Below are 18969 nucleotides of genomic sequence, written 5' to 3'. Positions count from 1 at the left end.
AATAACATATGATGACAGTAAAGTAGTGGTTTCCATTTTCCGACTAGAAAGCCAAAGGTATTGCCCCGTACAGCCTTTTGTATTTTCTGTTTTATGAAAGATGATATGAAGCAAAATGAAATTAGGTTGGTTAATTGGAATTGATTTATTTCATTTTCACAGATACTAAACAGTTAATAAAACACCAATTATTACACATTTAACCCTAACATACACTAAATTATTAATAAAGTAAAACAATTCACACAACTTCGCTTCTCGAATTCCCGCCAAAAATTCAGTGACAAAAACTGCTTGACGTGACTGCTTTCTTCTTAATTTTTTTTAGCTTTGTCCATGGGATTATTAGCAAAGAAGTCAAATAATTACAGAAACCTTTAAAAATAGTCTTGCTAAAATAAAGTAAAATTACTGATAACTTTATTTAACGCTTAGGCGAGCTCACGGCCTCAGCCTGCGTGTCTTTGCTAACATCTGCCCTTTTTAATTTTTTTAACACTGGGGAATCCATTTACGGATACCCGGTCGAGAGGGGTTACGGACCGGGTTATATCTGACTCCGGCGTCTCCTGAAAGGAAGAGGAGGAGAAGAGAAGGACTGAGGTCCTCCACCTCCCCTAATTTCTCACAGGAGACTACGCCTTGAAATAGGTGCGCGAGGCACTAGCCCCGCTGAACCGACTACCGACTAAACGCCATCGAGCTCCACTACACCGACTTCACAAAACTTACGGCACCGCAGTACGCGCCGAAAGTCCTGCCACATACTTCAAATATTTTTTTGTAAGAAACGGGTAAGCCATGTTTTATCCGGCAATATTGTTCCGTTTTATTGTCATAGATTTACATCCGAGAAAATTAATGTTCAAGAGAGACGAAAGTTTAATTTTGGTAAATGTGATGAATGCATTGACATCTGCTACGTGGAGATTCGAAGGACATCTTGGAGAAATGCTTCTTGTATATGTTCTTATTGTTTCCTATTGTTTCAAAATCCAGTCGCTATAATTATATGAATGCAATAACGCGTTCTTTTCATAAGTACTGAACGAAAAATCAGCCATGTTTATTTTGAAATGTCAACATTGATCAGAAATGTCAAATAAATATTATTTTGTTTAATTCCGCGCTAAATATTTCATTAAAAACTAAAGTTATTAAAGTGTGTGATCATTTAAAAATCGTATTGAGTAAAAATTCTTTCTGCAAATCATTAAAAGAGTGTCAGTTTTCCTGAGATATGTTTTAACACCTTCAATATGAGGCGAGGTCACTTAAGTTCAGGCGGTTGGCGGACTGAAAATCCCAGACAACATAGGCCTAGAAACCCAGGAAACCCACGCTTCAGGCCTCCCAGACCGTATAATCTTCACAATCCTAACAGGTTAGAAAAATTTGCGGCGCTCATTATAATTTTGATATCAGAAGTATCTTGAGTATGTATTGGACAAAATGAGAAAATATTCGTTTCAAAGCATTATTTAATTTAATTTATTGATCCTAGTAATGTCTGTTAGTGTTTTAAAATTGTTTTTGTAATCAAATAATTTTATAAATTTTAGGTTCCCACATCCAGGGCCTAGACTACACAGACCGCCTCATTTTGGAAATTATCCTAATAGAGGAGACCAGCATTATGATGACTATACTGACCATTATGAGAGACACACTTACAGAAACCATAACAGTCCTCAGCGCAATAGCTCCCTTAATTCTAGACATAGAGGTCATTACCAAAATAGAGGAGGAGGCCAAAGGCAAATACTTCCATACCTCCAACAAACAAGAACACTTGAAACTCAAATTTCAAATATTAAATGTTATGATAACAATAAATCACAAGCATACCATATAAACAGCATGGGTGATGTCGACCACAGAATTGTTGCTAACAATTCACTTGCTCAAGAAAGACTTTTAAATCACAGTCCTTGGGTAAACCCTCATTTTGATTGCAAATCATACCAAAATAAAAGCCCTCAAAAACATCATTTAAAGTACAATGAAAATATCGAAAATAAAAACAGTCAACCAAACTATCCAGGACACAGACCCCCTGCTTCTGATCACTACAGTACCACTCCTGATTTAGAAAACACAAATAATGATATATCATTCAGCAGGTCTATAGATGATACTGTAGATATTGTTAGAAAGCGACTTTTAAACAGGAATGAGCCTCCAAGTCCATCTTGTGATGATCCAAATGAAAATCAAATGACTACAATCAACACATCATCAATTCCATATGAGAATCCTCAACAAGAGCAGCCTGTAAAGAGAAGAGTGCAGAGACAAAGACAAATAGAAAAATCGAACTGTGACAAAATGAAAAACAATATTGTGAAACAGTTATTCAAAATGGACAAAGACAAAATACATAAATTGATGGACAACCCTAATTCATCAACAAAATTTGAATATGCAATAAACAGTTTTATAACAGAATCTCAGAACAGCTTGAATCGTCACATGAGATCATTAGCCGAGAAATCTCTCAGTAGTTCCAGTCATGACTTTATTCACAACGACAATAATACTATTTATGAAGACACATTCATGAAGCAGATGCAGTGTATCTTAGATCCGCAAGATACAGTTTTACTTGAAGACATAAAACCACTTGTTTTGGCTGAACTTAGTAAGATTTTGAAATTAAATAATGTGCAACAGGTGTATGAGATTGCAGAAACTGAAGATAACACTTATAGTGCAGAACATGTTGATTATGATTATCATAGTGAAAATATATATAACGATAATTATGCACAAGAAAGATATTTAAATCAAGATGAAATTGATGATTATACTGATTTCCACGGTGGTGAGGTACCAAAATTTGATGAACAGGATGAGATGAAACATCCCATTCAAAGTCACCCTAATAATCTGTATAGAAGACGAAGCTCAGAGAGTTTTAAAAGTACAGAAAATAAAAGAAACAATACCAACCAACAGGTAATTCCTGAAATAAAGCCCTTGTTTGAAACACACAGAGAACAGAGCTCTGAAGATGAAGATCCTTTTGCTGAATTAGACAGGCAATACCATGTTCCAGTTGACCACACTTTTCTAGAAAGTGAGGACTGCATAAATCCGTCCACTTCAACATCAAAGTCAGCCAATGAGTTTGTTTCACCTAAAACTGAAAAACCCTCATTAGATGATATTCCAAATCATTCTGAACAGATAAAAAATGAGATACAAATCAAAAATAACTCAGATTTATGTATAAAACTAGAAAACACTTTTCTTGAGCAAGATCCAAATGTAATAAGTGAAATCATTACAAATGATTTAACATGTTCGGTAGAGAGCCCAGTTCAGAATGCATCAATGCAATCTTATTCAGAAACAATGAAAAAACATTTTACAAGCACTGAGATAAAAGAAGAAATAAATCCAGTACCTAAATATGTTGAAAAAAAAATTTCAGAAAAAGATTTAATTACAAACAAAGAGATTGTACCTACAAGTTCTCGTAAAAGATCAATTGACCAAAGACCGTATCATCGAAAAGAAAAACGTAAAAAAAGTGATCCAGGACTTTACGATTCCAACAAACATAATAGTAATAAAAACACAAATAAAAATGTAAATAGTGGCACCTCAAAAAATGTTGAGAATTCTGAAGATGTTCCAAAACCATTGTTTAATTTGTTCTTATCAAAGAATGAGAATAATAAACATCCATCCAAAGATGCTAAAAGGTTAGAAACTGGAGACAAGGGATACTCAGATAAATATGTCAAAAGGAAAGAATATACAAAAAAACATAGACATACAACACCAATGAAAAAACATAATAATACTAACTATAGTCATTCCATAATATCTAAAGATGATAATACAAGTCCTGTAGATATTAGCACTAGTAGCAATAATCAAAGTTCTAACAGAATTGATACTAAAACGAAATTAAAAACAATTGACATGTTTATGGATCAGCCCAAAAAATCAAATTTACATCAAGCACATAGAAATACATCCATAGCTCCTAGTAAAAATGGAAATCCAATAGGAAAACATAGCCCAAACAAACAAACCGGTGTAAGTCATAAAGAAAATAGTATTAAAAAGTTAATTTCAAAGGAAACTCAAACAATAAACAAAAGCACATTCAATACTAAAAGTAGTCAAACTGAAAGGAAGAAATTTAATACTAAATCAATACAAACAGACCCAATCTCGGTGCAGAAAGAAACTACAAAATCAACTGATGTTTTTGAGAGAATGAAAGAGATTGACCTAGAAATACAAGTACTCCTGCAAGAGAAGTTTAAGCTCTATAATTCATTTGAGTCAAAGAATACTTGTCCGGTTAATGAACAAACTCTTGGCATGACAGTATTAAATGTAGTGCCAGTAAATAGAGGAGATGGAACTGAATCTGCTGAAATAATTATTGAAGGTGATTTATCAGAAGACTCTATTGTCGATGATTTCAGCAACATACCTGTTGAAGAGCTTGAACAAATAGCCTTAGAGACAGTTGAAGAAACTGAACCAACACAAGAAAGAAGATTAAGAAGACACAGTCAAAAACAAGTGGAACAAAATGTTTCTGCCTTAAGTCCTTCATCACTTAAAAGAAGTAATAGGAAAGGAAAACCGCTTAACATATCACTCTTGGAGCAAATCATAACTGATGACAGGCCTCTTGAAGATATAATCGTACTTGACGAACTTGAAAATGTACCATCGAAAGTGAATAAAAAGAAATCACAAAGAACTCACACACCAAAAGCTAGAAAAGTATCGAAGAAAATGAAACCCTCAAGCACTTCTATTAATCTATCACAGCATAATATCAAAGAATGCTCAGTTGTTTTACAACCTCTAGATATAAGTCCTTATTTAGAATTATTATGTGAAGAACCTTCTGAATGTGATGAGGCTATAGCTGGCCATAAGTCACCCATTTATCTATTCTCTAATGACACCCTAGAACTACCCTCAGAAACACTCAATCAACAAATGGAAGTTATAGAAGAAACAGATGTCAATGACATACAGTTTGACATGCTAGATGTTTCAGAGGACATAGTTATCGGGGACAATTGTGAGATTAAATCTAGGGACACTGATAGAATAGATGTACCTATCAGTGAAGATATAATACTAGATAACAGTCAGTCTTCATGTGACAACGCGATATCGGAGTTTGCACAAAATGAACCAGAATGCAAAACCTATGATTACTCTACTGATGAGAATCTACGCCGAGATGCAATTACAGTTACTGGGAACGCTGATGCAGTCCTTGCTATTGAGGTACGTAGTTTCCCGACTACCAAGACTTATACTAAAGCTAAATGTAAAAAAAATTCATAATACTAAATGTCTAATTAGAAAACCAACACTCTTTTAGTTCACCTATTACATGCTTTTTTAATTACCTTGATTTCTGTAAGTAATAATGATTTAATTGTGCTTTGTATGTTCCAGTGCATAGAAAACAACTTCATTGCGGCTTGTCTAGATGGTAATGTCTATCACTTCAACAGTGATGGCCAACTGCTGAATACTTTAAGGGGCTCTAATTTAGCAGTTACCTGCATTACTATAGTAAAAGAAAAATATGGGACGACAGTCTATACTGGTTCGCTGGATTCTAGGATACGATATTACGATTTAGAGGTAATCAATTCAAATAAAGTAAAAATTTTTACTAGGTATTTTTTGACACTGATAATTTGTGTATAGATTTACGTATAAACATTGTGCACTAATAAATACTAAAGAAATGACTATTGCCGTAAACAATGTTTCACATTTCCTGTCAACCTATTTCAGACAGGAGTGGAAAAGGGCCCGGAGTGCAATGTTCTTAGTCCAATCCAGACTATGGATCGCGCCTGGGACACTATATTCGTCGGTACAAGAACTGGTTTTGTGCTGCAATTTGAATGCAAAGTGAGAAATATATTTATATAAAGCGTGTTCCTATCATCATCATCAGCCTTTACCCGCCCACTGCTGGACATAGGCCTTCCCCAATGCCTTCCACTGAATTGTTGAGTTGAAAATGTTTGTGTCATAGAAACAAACATCCTATGATACAAACATTTCCTGGACGAGAAACCACAACTCTACCAAGTTTGCTTTCAATCAGATTAATGGTTCAAGAAGAGATAAGGGATAAACATAGAATCTTTATTTAAATACATATTAAGTAATTTTTTTCTAAAAATACGGTTATTTGAGAAGCCAAAACAATATTAAAATCTATAAACAATTCAAAATTAGTATAATAATAATAATGTCGAAACTCCTCTCCAGTTAGTATATTTTTAATTTTTCAATGTTTGGTACTTGAGTACTGTTGGGTTAAGAACACTGAGTTTTTTTACTGACCCATCATAACAGGACCTTTCCCGCGATTCCAGGTTATCGTTACGTTTTGGGACACCTTGTATCTGATAGAAAATAATAGAATATGAATTAAATATAATAGACTATAGTATAGTATAGTATAGTGAGATAATAATTCTACCTTACTAATTATCAGATACACTTATAAAAAATTATAATGAATCATATTTACTAATAATTGTTATTTTCTGCAGAACAACATGCTCATTCCAGTCAGCACTGTGAAATTTTCGGATCAGTCAATCTTGGCTCTGCGAGCTATGAAAGAAGGCCCAAGGAAGGTTCTACTTGTGGCAGCGCGTTCAGAGAATGTGACAATTAAGGACGCACAAACAGGACTGCTGCTAAGGTCCTTAGTGGGTCCAAAAATGACTGTCTACACTTTATTATTTGAAGATGGCAAAGTGTACTGTGGAACGAGCAGTCATCAGATACATGTATTCGATTATAGTGTGAGTGCCACAATTTCACTTCATATTTATCTTATAATAAGAATGTAATACTATTGTAAGTGGTTACCAGAGCCCCACAGATACCATAACATGGCTGCTGCCACTCACGTTTAATCATAAAGTCGGCCCTGCACTCGAAGAGTGAAACAGCAGTTGTACTATAACATGGAAACTTCTAACTCATGTTTCAAGGTGGGTTTTACGTTTGGTGTCTATGGGGTCCAGTAACCCTATATGGCAGATCATAAGTTCATTTAACTATTTATTATAATTATATAATTCAATTAAATAATATAATTCAGATGGTTTTATTTTAAAAGACATGTAATCTTCATACACGGTAGATGGTGTCGGTTCTTGAAATCAAATTGTCAATAAACTGGTAGCATACATTAATGAAAACAAAACATTACTTAAATATTCGAATAAACTAATTATCTGAAACGTCATTTTTAGTACTGTAATTTCAAAGGGTTCAGCGGCACTTGTATTCATTTTCGGAAACAGTGCAATATAAAATGTATTATAGTGCCCTGCTTTTTAAATAAAAATAGTACAATTTGGCCAAATACAGAACTGCTAATAGTTATAAATATACAGCAATTGTTTACTGTTAAATATTGTGTAGTTTTACCCTATTGATAATTTATCAGACTGGCAGCCACGTTGGTTCACACGAAGGCGGTAAAGGCGCGGTGTGCCTGCGAGCGACGGGCGGGTTGGTGTTCGCGGGCTGCTACGATGGCTGCGTGTATGTGTACCGCGAGGGAGAGACTAGACCCCTCGCGCAGTTACGTGGCCCCAGCCTTATGTTACTGTCTCTGGCTATTGTTGGCAGCAAGGTAACATACATTTATATATAATTAATACAATTAACCCTTTGCTATAGTGGCTTTTTATTAAGTAAATATTAAACCATCTGAACGTACCAAAATTAATTAGAGAATATTTTTACACATTATCTTTCTACATTTAATTTTTATGGTTTCAAATTACATATAATTTGTTTTATAATGGATCATATGTGGTTACTAACTAGGTGGGTGAGCGAGCTCACTCCTCACCAAACCGAAACTTATTGATGCCATAACGCAGATGCCACTGGCGATCCATAACCCATGCCCATATCACGGCAGAAATAAGTTATAGTAATTTCTAAATTTATAATTCTTTTACTGGTTAATTTTTATTAAACAATCTTATGCCTACATTGTGGAAACCAAATATTATAAAATCTAATTTTTTTTAATTCCAGATAATCGCGGGCTATAAAGATAGAGGATTGTATATATGGAAGATACCTTTAAATATACTAAAGGAAATGATTTTATGAATACCTACCTGAATGTTAATAGATTTTCTCACCTTTAGTTGTAGTTGTTATTCATAAATGTAAAGATTTTTTTCTGTAAATAAAAAATATATATATTTTCCAGAGTATTTACTTTCAAAAGCTGTTTTCTCATTAATTCAGCCCTAAGGGCTGAGTCACACCGGAATGGCAGCGGCCGGCAGCTTCGCGGCGAGCACTTTCAGTGTGAAATAATTTTAAACTTTATCTGTATACTGAAAAGATCAGTATCGCTTGAAAAGTCAGGAAAGGTCGCGACACAGCCGCCGCCTGCCTGCGGTGAAGCGAGCAGCCGCGCGCCACGTGCGTCTTGTCGGTCGTTCTGCCCGCGGCTGCCAGCGGTGACACAGGCCGCTCGCGGCACCGCCGTCATATATAATAACCAATTCCATCACGTTCACTACAAACACACGAGTATTATTGCCGAATGAAGAAACTAAACTAGTCAAGAGGAGACTAGGCGCGTGCAGTCGAGAGGCTGCCAGCGGCGACGCCGGGAGCCGCTGGCATCGCCGCCGGCCGCTGCCATTCCGGTGTGACTCGGCCCTAAAGCGTCCAAATATTAGGAAACACTGTTCCCTGTTACAATCGTATTATGTAGAAATAATTAACGATTGTCCATTAACCACTATAGTTATAAATGTGGCATTGAAAGCATTTAAGCATTTTGTTGTGCAGTCATAATGTAAAACCAAATTTTAGGTACCTACCTATGATGATAATTTCTGAGAAAAAACAAAAGCAAGCTTTTTGGTAAGATATTGAATAAATGTTTGAAAAGTGGTATATTCAATAAAATATGTGAAACTTATAGTATTTTTTTTATATTTGGTGTCTACGATGAATGATGACTAAACCCGTTTCTAATATAACGGTTTATAATGATTAACTTATTATTTAATTACAAATTATAACTCATGATATATTAGTCATGTCATGGCCTAAAGGCTGTGCGCTCGTGAGCTCGTCCACCCACCTAATCGAAAAAAAACAATAGTGCTCATAAACTGCTTCTATATGTAATGGATAATTTATTAAACTCAATTCGTTTAATGTATGCTTTTTGTAAATATTGTAAATACCCTGGGAAAAACATTTCGATAAAAAATAAGGCAATCTTTGGAGCACAATGTTGGATTTTAGTCAATTAATAATTAATTATTATTTTAGTTTTTTATTGCTTAGATGGGTGGATGAGCTTACAGTTTACCTGGTGTTAAGTGGTTACTAGAGCCCATAGACATCTACATCGTAAATGTGCCACCCACCTTGAGATATTAGTTCTAAGGTCTCAGTATAGTTACAACGGCTGCCCTTTCCTTCGAATCGAAACGCATTACTGCTTCACGGCAGAAATAGGCAAGGTGGTGGTACCTGCCCCTGCGGACTCACAAGGGGTCCTTACCACTAGTAACTATGCAAATTATATTTCTGCGGGCTTGACTTTTATTACACGATGCTATTCCCTCACCGTGGAAGTCAATAGTGAACATTTGTTAAGTATGTATTTCATTAAAAAAACTGATACCCGCATGCGGGATTCGAACATCGTTGCATCAGTAGATACGAATGCACCGGACGTCTTATTGTTTGGGCCACGACGACTAATAAATTTCAAGCCTAAACTTATGGTGAATTGTTGACGTGAAATAAATAACCCATTCTCACCAAGAAAATCAATTAACATACTTCGACAAAACTTGAAAAATATAAAAATGAATAGTATAATAATTGAAACAGTAATATTTCAACCAACATACATTCATTTTATTAACAATTTTATAAGAACTTTACATTTTAGAGTAAGTGGTTAAAATTGGGGCCTTTACCTTATGTACATTTCCGTGGTCTACATTTTGCTAAATATGAGCACTGACTGCCCTACGCAAAAAGAAACAAAAAATCGACTAAAGGATTAGTCGATTCCTAAAAAAAATAGTTTTTGAACGCAAATTAATTCTTGCCAAGTGGCACTCCTGTTTAAATCTGACTTACGTCAGTGGGTGTTTCGTTCGGCGGCCATTATCCTACGTAGAATTAATTTTTTTTCGCTATTTAGTACTAGAAACAAAGAACTTAAGTGCTTTCGATAAATTCGACAACTAAATTGTGTGAAAAACAATTACTAGTACAAAATTAAAAAAATGAATCCAGAATAGTGAGTATTACATCTGTAACATGGCGATTTCATGAACAAGGATGGGCAAATATCACGTCTCTGTATCCTCATTATAAAATTTGCTTCATTTTTTACAATATTACGAACTACATTCACACCATAAGATATAGTTTTTTAATTTACAGTAATAGCTATATTGTGATGAAGGGGGTGAGTCATTGTGTTCGTGGTAGGTACTATAGTAATAGTGAAAACGTAGTCATTCGTATCGTGAATGGCGTATTTGATCTAAAATTTTATCATCGCATTTCCTGGATTTCAATTACAGCTTGTACACTTCTGTCAAAAAATATACGACGTTCCTTTGTTTGAGGATACAGAAGTTACGCCTCCTAAGGACATCAATAATTCTTCCAGTACAAACTGCATGATTTGCCCTTGACACGCACAGTATTTGTTTTAAAGTATATTTCAATTATTGATTACAGCGACTACTTATTCAAACTACTCCTGATTGGTGACTCTGGAGTTGGGAAATCATGTCTGTTGCTAAGATTCGCTGATGATACGTACACCGAGAGCTACATCAGTACTATTGGCGTGGACTTTAAAATTAGGACTGTAGACTTAAATGGCAAGACAATAAAGTTACAAATATGGGACACAGCTGGACAGGAGCGGTTTAGAACCATCACCTCATCATACTACAGAGGAGCACATGGAATCATCATTGTATATGATTGCACAGACCAGGTAATTATATGATCCTACACTAATATTTTCAGAATAAAATATCACATCTTAAGAACAAAAAAAACATTGTTTATTTTCTTTTTTATACTAAAATAAATGTTTAAAATAAGTATTTTATAAAAAATCTCGAAAGATTATGGTTTTAAACAAAGAAAACAAAGAACCAACATTTGACACATCTAAATTGCACAAAGAAGATTCACAAATTCAAATGTAAACTAAACCATTATTAATAATTACAAAATCTAGTATTTTCATTTGGAGTACATAGTAAAATTTCTAAATAAATTAGAAAATTGTTTATGCAAACAATAAATGAGAAAATAAAAAAAATTGGCATTGATCCAGTTCTCCAAACAAAACACTGAAGTGTAAACAATCAATGCAGTGAATCATATTAATCTATACCTCTCCTCCTACCTCTCTATATCTATACTGTTCAATATTTTTGGTGTTGATAAAAAATTACAATTTGCTTCACTTGTAAAATTTGAACTAATATTAAAAATATGGAACTGGATTTTTTAACTATTAGACACAGTTGACTTTACGTTTTGTATTTCTTATAACTTTTTATTTCCTTACTACAACTATTATAACTATTACACATTTAGAAAAAGACATTTCATGGTTGAAAATAATATATAGTTTAAAAAAAAATATATATGCTCTATGAATGGTATTTATTAAGATAATTTGCAAGTTCATTAGATTAGAGCAATGATACCATATCAATGTATGGTAATATATAAATAAATTTGCACACATTAAGATTAATATGACTATTATTCAAATAAGATTAAATTTTTGAATTTTTCTGTGAGAAAATCTAGTAATAGTGTCCTATTAAAAAAGATGCTCATCATTTGAAAATTCATTGTGAACTATTTAAGAGATTTACAGAAGCTGTAGAGTACATCAAAATATAATAGTTAAGGTCAATGATTAGTAGTTTGGCACATCAAATTTTACTAAAAAAACTCATCTTTTATTCATTTGGAAAAAAGTATTATTAACATAAAAATATAATGTGAAGACAACATTATTATAACCTTGCGTTTAATATTATTTAAATTGAAGCATTATAATTTTTTGTATTGATTGATTGATTTATGTAATTGTAATATATATATATAAAACAGTCAAACAATAGATTACAAGCAAAAGTGTAAGTTTATTTGTAACCAAGATCTCTAAAGTGTTCAATATTGTGACCAAACTTTCTAAAGTGACAGCTTACTAACTAGTTAGTTTTATTTCATGGGTCATATATCAGGATTACCCTTTTTTTAAATCAAAGAAAAACTTTCTAAAAAAATATATATTCCATTACAGGATTCATTCAGCAATGTGAAACAGTGGTTAGAGGAGATTGATCGTTACGCTTGTGACAATGTGAACAAACTGCTCGTCGGTAACAAGTGTGACTTAACCACTAAAAAGGTTGTCGACTTTAGTACAGCTAAGGTAAGTTATGAATGAATAAATACGTCTGTAAAGTAACTTTGTAACCAATTATTTTAGATGACTGAAAGTGGTTGAAGCTAGCTACTGTATGAATACACATTCACATTTGAGCTTTGTTTGTCACTACATATGTATATGTATGTATATTGCTACTGATGTAATGCTTATTGCACAATACCTAATCAATAATTAATGAGTAGTACTCTACATGTTGTCTTTGATTCTTTGTCTGGATCATTTACTTTGTGTGCAATTTTTGTTTGTGTTTTAATAAAATTTAAGAGAAGCATGTTTCATTGTGAAATTGAGTGACATTTGTATTTTATGATCTGGTAACCTGTAGACTAGTTGTTAACATAAAGAAACATATGTAATAAAAGATCTAAAGAATCTCCCAATCAACAGCATTTCGGTCAATTCATAGTACAACAATGTGTTCCACTTGTGTAAACATCATTGCTAAAACTGATAGCTGATGTTATTTCACAAAGCACAAATATTTATCAATAGGGGTGTCATGCAAGCTCATCTCTTTTAAATTTGGTATAAAAATTATAGCTTCCGCTTCGCTTCAGGGATCCGTTCGCTGGTTCGCTTCGGGTAGTTCCGATTACTGATTGACTGCGTGCCATCTTTGCAACGCTTTTATAGTCGATACGACATCCTTAGAATTGTCGAGAACATTCCTCACAGGTCGAATATTTTCGATTTGTGTTTCCGCTATCTGAAAATAAATGGTGTTGTACTTCTCGAGCATTCTAGATGTTATTAAATCCTTTGATATTCGTTTCGGCGATAGATGGCGTTACTCTTATCGTCGTAACAATATGGATCCATGTAAATGTTCTTTTTTTAAATATCTATACTAATATATAAATCTACAATGGTTTTTACGGATGTTCCATTATAACTACTGAACCATGCAGCTGATCGACTTGAAACATGGTATCCATGTAGAAAATACGTGTACTTAATGGATAGGCTAATATTTATATGAGTGTTGGACTACGTACACCAGTTGCGGGGGCGTTAATGATGAGAATTTTTGTGGGGGGGGGGGGTGAGAAATAATAATGTTAATTTTAAATGCCCAGCGAAGCGGACGGGTACAGCCAGTTATCTTTTTTTTTATTGCCCTTGTAGGCCGACGAGCATACGGCCCACCTGATGGTGAGTGGTTACCGTCGCCCATGGACTTCAGCAATGCCAGGGGCAGAGCCAAGCGCGCTGCCTACAAAATTATCTAATATGTGGTTTTAAATATGGCAGCAATATGCGGAACAGCTGGGCATTCCGTTCCTCGAGACGTCAGCGAAGAACTCTACGAACGTTGAGCAGGCGTTCATGACGATGGCGGCGGAGATCAAGGCGCGCGTGGGCCCGCCCTCCACCGGCGCCGCGCCTGCCGGCCACGTCAAGATCGATCAGGGACAGCCCATTGACACCGGCAAGTCCTCGTGCTGCTGAATACTGCCTGCTTACTCACGAGGTAACCACCGCATCAGCCCGCTGAGTTTCTCACTGGATCTTCTCAGCGGGTCACGATCCCGATCCGGTAGTAGATTCATTCGCGAAGCAATTGCTCTTGAGTTGTTAGGTCTCCTTCGGAGGCGCTCGGGCGGTTGTTAGCAAATCCCACCCCTCCTGGCTGAGCCTTGCTCGCCCACCTGTCCTGGTGAAACTGGAAAGGCCTCCGCGCCACCAGTAATACTTCAATCATAAAAAAAAAGTAACCACCATCTGCCATTTACAACTGCTCTTATCACTTCATAAATGTTGATCGATAAGAGATAGGCTTTTACTAAACGTACTTGACAAATGTTCTCGATTGACTTCCACGGTGAAGGAATAGCGTCGTATAATAAAAATCCAAAATTATAATTTGCTTATTTACCGGTGGTAGGACCTCTTGTGAGTCCGCACGGGTAGGTACCACCACCCTGCCTATTTCTGCCGTGAAGCAGTAATGGGTTTCGGTTTGAAGGGCGAAGCAGCCGTTGTAACTATACTGAGACCTTAGAACTTATATCTCAAGGTGGGTGGCGCATTTACGTTGTAGATGTCTATGAGCTCCAGTAACCACTTAAACACCAGGTGTGCTGTGAGCTCGTCCACCCATCTAAGCAATGAAAAAAAACCTATTAACCTCTTTATGTCAACCACTCGTGTTTTTATTTGCTTTAAACAATTCCCTATTGGCAGCGTGCGTGCGTGACGCGAGGATAGAGACAGACGAGGACAGTTCCGGTCACACCCGCGACACTACAACAATGAAATTACAACAAAAAAATATCGCAACATTACGATTATAAATAAATAAATTTAAACAATTTTGTGTGACGCCCGCTCGTCCACCGCTAACGTTATTTAGTTGCTGTCAGGTTAAAATTTAGAATGAAAAAAAAAACGATTAAAAAAATATTTACAAAAAAAACGGTGTAGTGTATGAACGTATGTTCGTACACGTGTTTATATATATAATGAATATCTTAGGTTAATTTTGTGCTGTTTCCGGTAAGAAATTATGATTCGATAACTGAGCGACGTTAGGATGTGTGTGCGCAGTGCGATGGTTGGAAACACAGGTATAAAGCTGCTTTCAGACTACGATATAGTATACTGCCATATAGTATACCAGCATATAGTAAGCCAATAATATATAGTACAGTGTGAACGTGTCCATAACAATGTATGGGGCGCGATATTGTTGTGCTATGAGCTATATACTATATTATATTATAGCATAGTCTGAAAGCGGCCTAACATTGTATAGGAACGGGCCTTGTACCATATTCGTAAGGAATTAGCTAATGTTCCGGTGGTCGCACACTGGGACTTGGGGCGTCATACGCTATGTATGTATTATAGTATTTGTAACTCCATGCACATGTGATCGAGCGAAAACCAACCTAATTGTAATAGATACAAAGTTCGATTTTGTTTCGATCGTATAAGGCGAATATTTAATAGATTCGTCGAGCTTAGTGGCCCGATAGGAGTCGTGCCAGATTTGTCTGTGGCTATCGATAATTTATATAAAATGTTTGGATCGCCGTGAGGGACCAAGCAGAATTTCATTGAATAACGAACATTTAATTAAAAAGCAATATACCTAAACCTGTGTTTCGACAATTCTCCGACGGCCATGTACACGTGTGATTATAGAATCAGTGATACCACAGTAGCATTGTGACAGTGTGTGACCATCATAAAAAAAACTTAAGTGAAGAATTAAAAAAAAAATCTGTCTTTCTTATACTGTCCATTACGCATAGGCTAATTATAGATTTTTTTTTATCAATATTATTATATTCCAGCTTGTGTTAAGTTTTTTATTTTATGATCACTCGAGGTACTAATATAAATATGCACTGGGTGTTTTAATATTTACATTGTAATAATGTTATGTCGAAGCCTGTAAACCTTTGTGCTATGTTGAAAATTTTGTGTTCATCCGAATGATGATCACGGAATTGTAGATATAGCTAAACGCCCCTAGATTTAGACACACACATAAACACAGTAAATTTGTAGCAGTTTAAAAGCAGTTAACGCTTCGATGAACAGTTTAAAAAAAAAAGTCTACAAATCCCTGTTGCTTTATAAAGTTTAATGTGATTTAGTTGCAAATTGAATGTAACTCCGATATTTATTTGAGCACCATTTTGAACTGTTGATCGAAGGTAATATAGTATTAATTAAAAGACATATTCAATATCACGGCTATGTGATAGTTATTTTTTTTTTATTGCCTACTTGCAAAGCTTTACATTATTAATTGTTGAATCAGATTTTTTTAAGTTTTGTAAACTGATTTAAACGTCTGAATGAAACAACAATTTGTGATGTGGGGATTTTATTATTAAATATATAAATTATTTTATTTAACTCCGGTCTATTTCTGTAATAATTCGTTATTTTTATACTATTATTACATCAAGGTTAAGTTTACTTAATGTCGAGTCCGCTGGCCCCTGTAATTTCTGTATCGAGGGTTCATTAGAAATTAAAACAGTATGCTATGAAAAGGATGTTTTATTTTAGGTTTATCTTTACACATTAAATCATAATTAAAAGAAATTAACAGCAGCATCTCATCATGTACTCGTAGTCGTGACAGAGACCGTGGAGATTGAGTGGGCACTGCAGGAACGAGGGACAGATTATTGGCAGTTGATCTGTAGGAGGATAACAAATACATTAAAATTGTATCATGATATTCGTTTGAACTTCGGAGAAAAGTGGCCTTTTTGAACCCTAGGGAATCCGTTTACGGATACCCGGTCGAGGGAGGGGGGGGTAAGTGACCTGAAGGAAATTGAGAGACATGAGTTGCTATCTAGAACCAATCCATTCATTGTATGGTGCGTTTCCACAGATCTATTTTGCCATGGGCTTAGAACGAACTTCATTCTACATTCATTTCTTCAAGCAAGACTAATGTCTTCAGCGGTATATCTATGAGCATCGGTGACCATTCACCGTCACCATCAAGCCCATATCTTCGTCTGCCTAAGAAGGCGATAAGAAAATCACTTTCAGCCTGTGTAATAATAAATGTCATATTAAGCCTTAAAAGTACTTTGAATTGTGTCAGTCAGATCTACTAGGAATGAATGATGTTATTATAGTAAAAATACCATCTCGAATCAAATAAGAAGCGGAACATTCCAAATTCTCTGACCAAATTAAGGACGAGGATGGGTGGTTAAGAAGTAAACTTCCAAGTTTCTCTGTATGATCATAATAACTCGCTCACCTAAAGGATATGCACAACCACAACAGTAGCCATGAATGATAGCTTCATCGTCTTCGCAGCCTCTAGGAGGACACCCATTACACCACATACCGATCCAGAGCCAAGGTAAATTCCCTAAAATTTAATTCATTTAAATTAATATTATCGTTTTGTTGAACTATTTATTTGAAGGTGAAAAATCCCGAATAACCTTTGCTATTTAGGGCGCGATTGTTTGTAAGTACACTTTAAAATGGTATAATATTTAAGTTCGCTCAAAAATCTTATGGTTCCGTTGTTGATGTTGTTAGATGTTGAAAAAGAAGCTGCCGCAGTCAGGCTAAGATCTATTAGGAGTTTTATTGAATAAAATTAATTGCATAGTAATAACGCCATACTAAGTCAGCGTCGACGATCATAATTTTGTTATATCGTCATTCTTAAGCGTTTAGTTATTTTTTATTGCTTTAGCAAGAAAACTGGTGCTGCACAGAGACAGGACATAGGGTTCAATACCAGAGATGAGTGATCGCTATATGGAGTTAAACAGATGCAATTGATATTTCGCATTCAACACCGCATGTGACGTCTTGAGTGAGAGTTAGGATCTGCTAAGAACAACCACCATTCTTGAGGCTAACTAGTATTTGCCTTCAGGTGACTCGGTACTGGATGTGAGGTACACGAGGAGATAAATGTCTAAAAACTACTGCTGGTCGCTTATCTATATATGGCTGTTTTCCCTAGAATAAGCATAAAAGCTTTTTGTTGGGAACGCGAGAAGCGAAGTTGTGCGAAGTTTCATTTTCTTTACTTATTATTTCTTCTTAAATGTGTAATAACGGTGGTTTATTAACTGTTTAGCATCTGTGATACTGTAAAAATGTGGGAAAATGAAACAAAGCCGCTGGACGTGGCTTCTCGGGTTCTTCCCGTTTCAGAACTATAAAAAGTTATTGCTATCTGTAATTTTACGTCACTGTTCTTAGGATAGGGTGAACTTAATCTTTCAATACCAAAATTTACTTAACATATTCCAGTACGGTACGTGCTTGAGATACGTGGAAATAAATACTCACATCGAGGTGCTTTCCTTACTGCCTCAATTCCAGTATTCACAGAATTCTTGACGAACAGTGCATTGATGTGAAGCAGGAGACAGGCTAACAAAAATCCTTGACCTATCCTTCCGATATCCATTTTGTGAATGCTATCAGAGCGTGTCCGTTTAAATATATATGTGAGGTTTGTATTAGTTAGGTACGTAGCTAATTAGTCGTAGGTCAGTGACAGTAATTTTTAGGAACTGACCCTCATTAGCGTTTGACTGGAATGAAGTAATTAAAGAAGTTCACTGAACTTTTGGGTACCTAGTTCACTGTCTTAAATCTATACTAATATATAAATCTACAGTGGTTTTTACGGATGTTCCGTTATAACTACTGAACCATGCATCCGATTGAATTGAAACTTGGTATCCATGTAGAAAATACCTGTACTTAATGGATAGGCTAATATTTATATTGAGTATTGGACTCCCTACACCAGTTGCGGGGGCGTTAATGATGAGAATCTTTGTGGGGGTGAGAAATAATAATGTTAATTTTATATGCCCAGCGAAGCGGACGGGTACAGCTAGTCACAAATAATGTTAGACTGTTGATTGTACTATCATTCCTCTCCTTTAGTCTGTAGTTGGGCGTACGAGCTCACG

The 18969-nt window shown here is 35.3% G+C and overlaps 3 protein-coding genes across 3 annotated transcripts; 2 read left to right on the top strand and 1 right to left on the bottom strand.

The window, feature by feature from the left end:
* Positions 1 to 856: 856 nt before the first annotated feature.
* LOC101740758 (putative uncharacterized protein DDB_G0282133) lies at positions 857 to 8258 on the top strand. The gene is made up of 7 exons (XM_004921836.5): positions 857 to 1384; positions 1563 to 5274; positions 5449 to 5640; positions 5797 to 5916; positions 6570 to 6827; positions 7481 to 7669; positions 8083 to 8258. Exons 1-7 carry the CDS (start codon positions 1260 to 1262, stop codon positions 8158 to 8160), a joined length of 4674 nt encoding a protein of 1557 aa, XP_004921893.2. The 5' UTR covers positions 857 to 1259; the 3' UTR covers positions 8161 to 8258.
* Positions 8259 to 10222: 1964 nt separating this feature from the next.
* On the top strand, positions 10223 to 14912 carry Rabb (small GTP-binding protein). The gene is given in 5 exon segments (NM_001043545.2): positions 10223 to 10336; positions 10786 to 11050; positions 12386 to 12517; positions 13787 to 14006; positions 14720 to 14912. Coding segments are annotated over 4 exon segments (609 nt in total). The 5' UTR covers positions 10223 to 10322; the 3' UTR covers positions 13985 to 14006; positions 14720 to 14912.
* A 1624-nt stretch (positions 14913 to 16536) lies between these two features.
* On the bottom strand, positions 16537 to 18458 carry LOC110384941 (uncharacterized). Its single transcript, XM_021346860.3, has 3 exons — positions 18335 to 18458; positions 17277 to 17390; positions 16537 to 16695 (listed from the first exon to the last, which is right to left on the bottom strand). Exons 1-3 carry the CDS (start codon positions 18453 to 18455, stop codon positions 16598 to 16600), a joined length of 333 nt encoding a protein of 110 aa, XP_021202535.2. The 5' UTR covers positions 18456 to 18458; the 3' UTR covers positions 16537 to 16597.
* Positions 18459 to 18969: the final 511 nt, after the last annotated feature.

This window comes from Bombyx mori, chromosome 25 (assembly GCF_030269925.1).
Source record: "Bombyx mori chromosome 25, ASM3026992v2".
NCBI lineage: Eukaryota > Metazoa > Arthropoda > Insecta > Lepidoptera > Bombycidae > Bombyx > Bombyx mori.
This window is presented reverse-complemented; position numbering and strand designations above follow the sequence as displayed.

Coding starts and splice junctions, on each gene's coding strand:
- LOC101740758 (XM_004921836.5), top strand. CDS start 1,260: ATGAGGCGAGGTCACTTAAGTTCAGGCGGTTGGCGGACTGAAAATCCC. Junction 5,275..5,448: donor ATGCAGTCCTTGCTATTGAG/GTACGTAGTTTC, acceptor TGTATGTTCCAG/TGCATAGAAAACAACTTCAT. Junction 5,917..6,569: donor TGCTGCAATTTGAATGCAAA/GTGAGAAATATA, acceptor TATTTTCTGCAG/AACAACATGCTCATTCCAGT.
- LOC110384941 (XM_021346860.3), bottom strand. CDS start 18,455: ATGGATATCGGAAGGATAGGTCAAGGATTTTTGTTAGCCTGTCTCCTG. Junction 17,391..18,334: donor AGTAAGGAAAGCACCTCGAT/GTGAGTATTTAT, acceptor ATTAAATTTTAG/GGAATTTACCTTGGCTCTGG. Junction 16,696..17,276: donor TGGTTGTGCATATCCTTTAG/GTGAGCGAGTTA, acceptor ATCCTCCTACAG/ATCAACTGCCAATAATCTGT.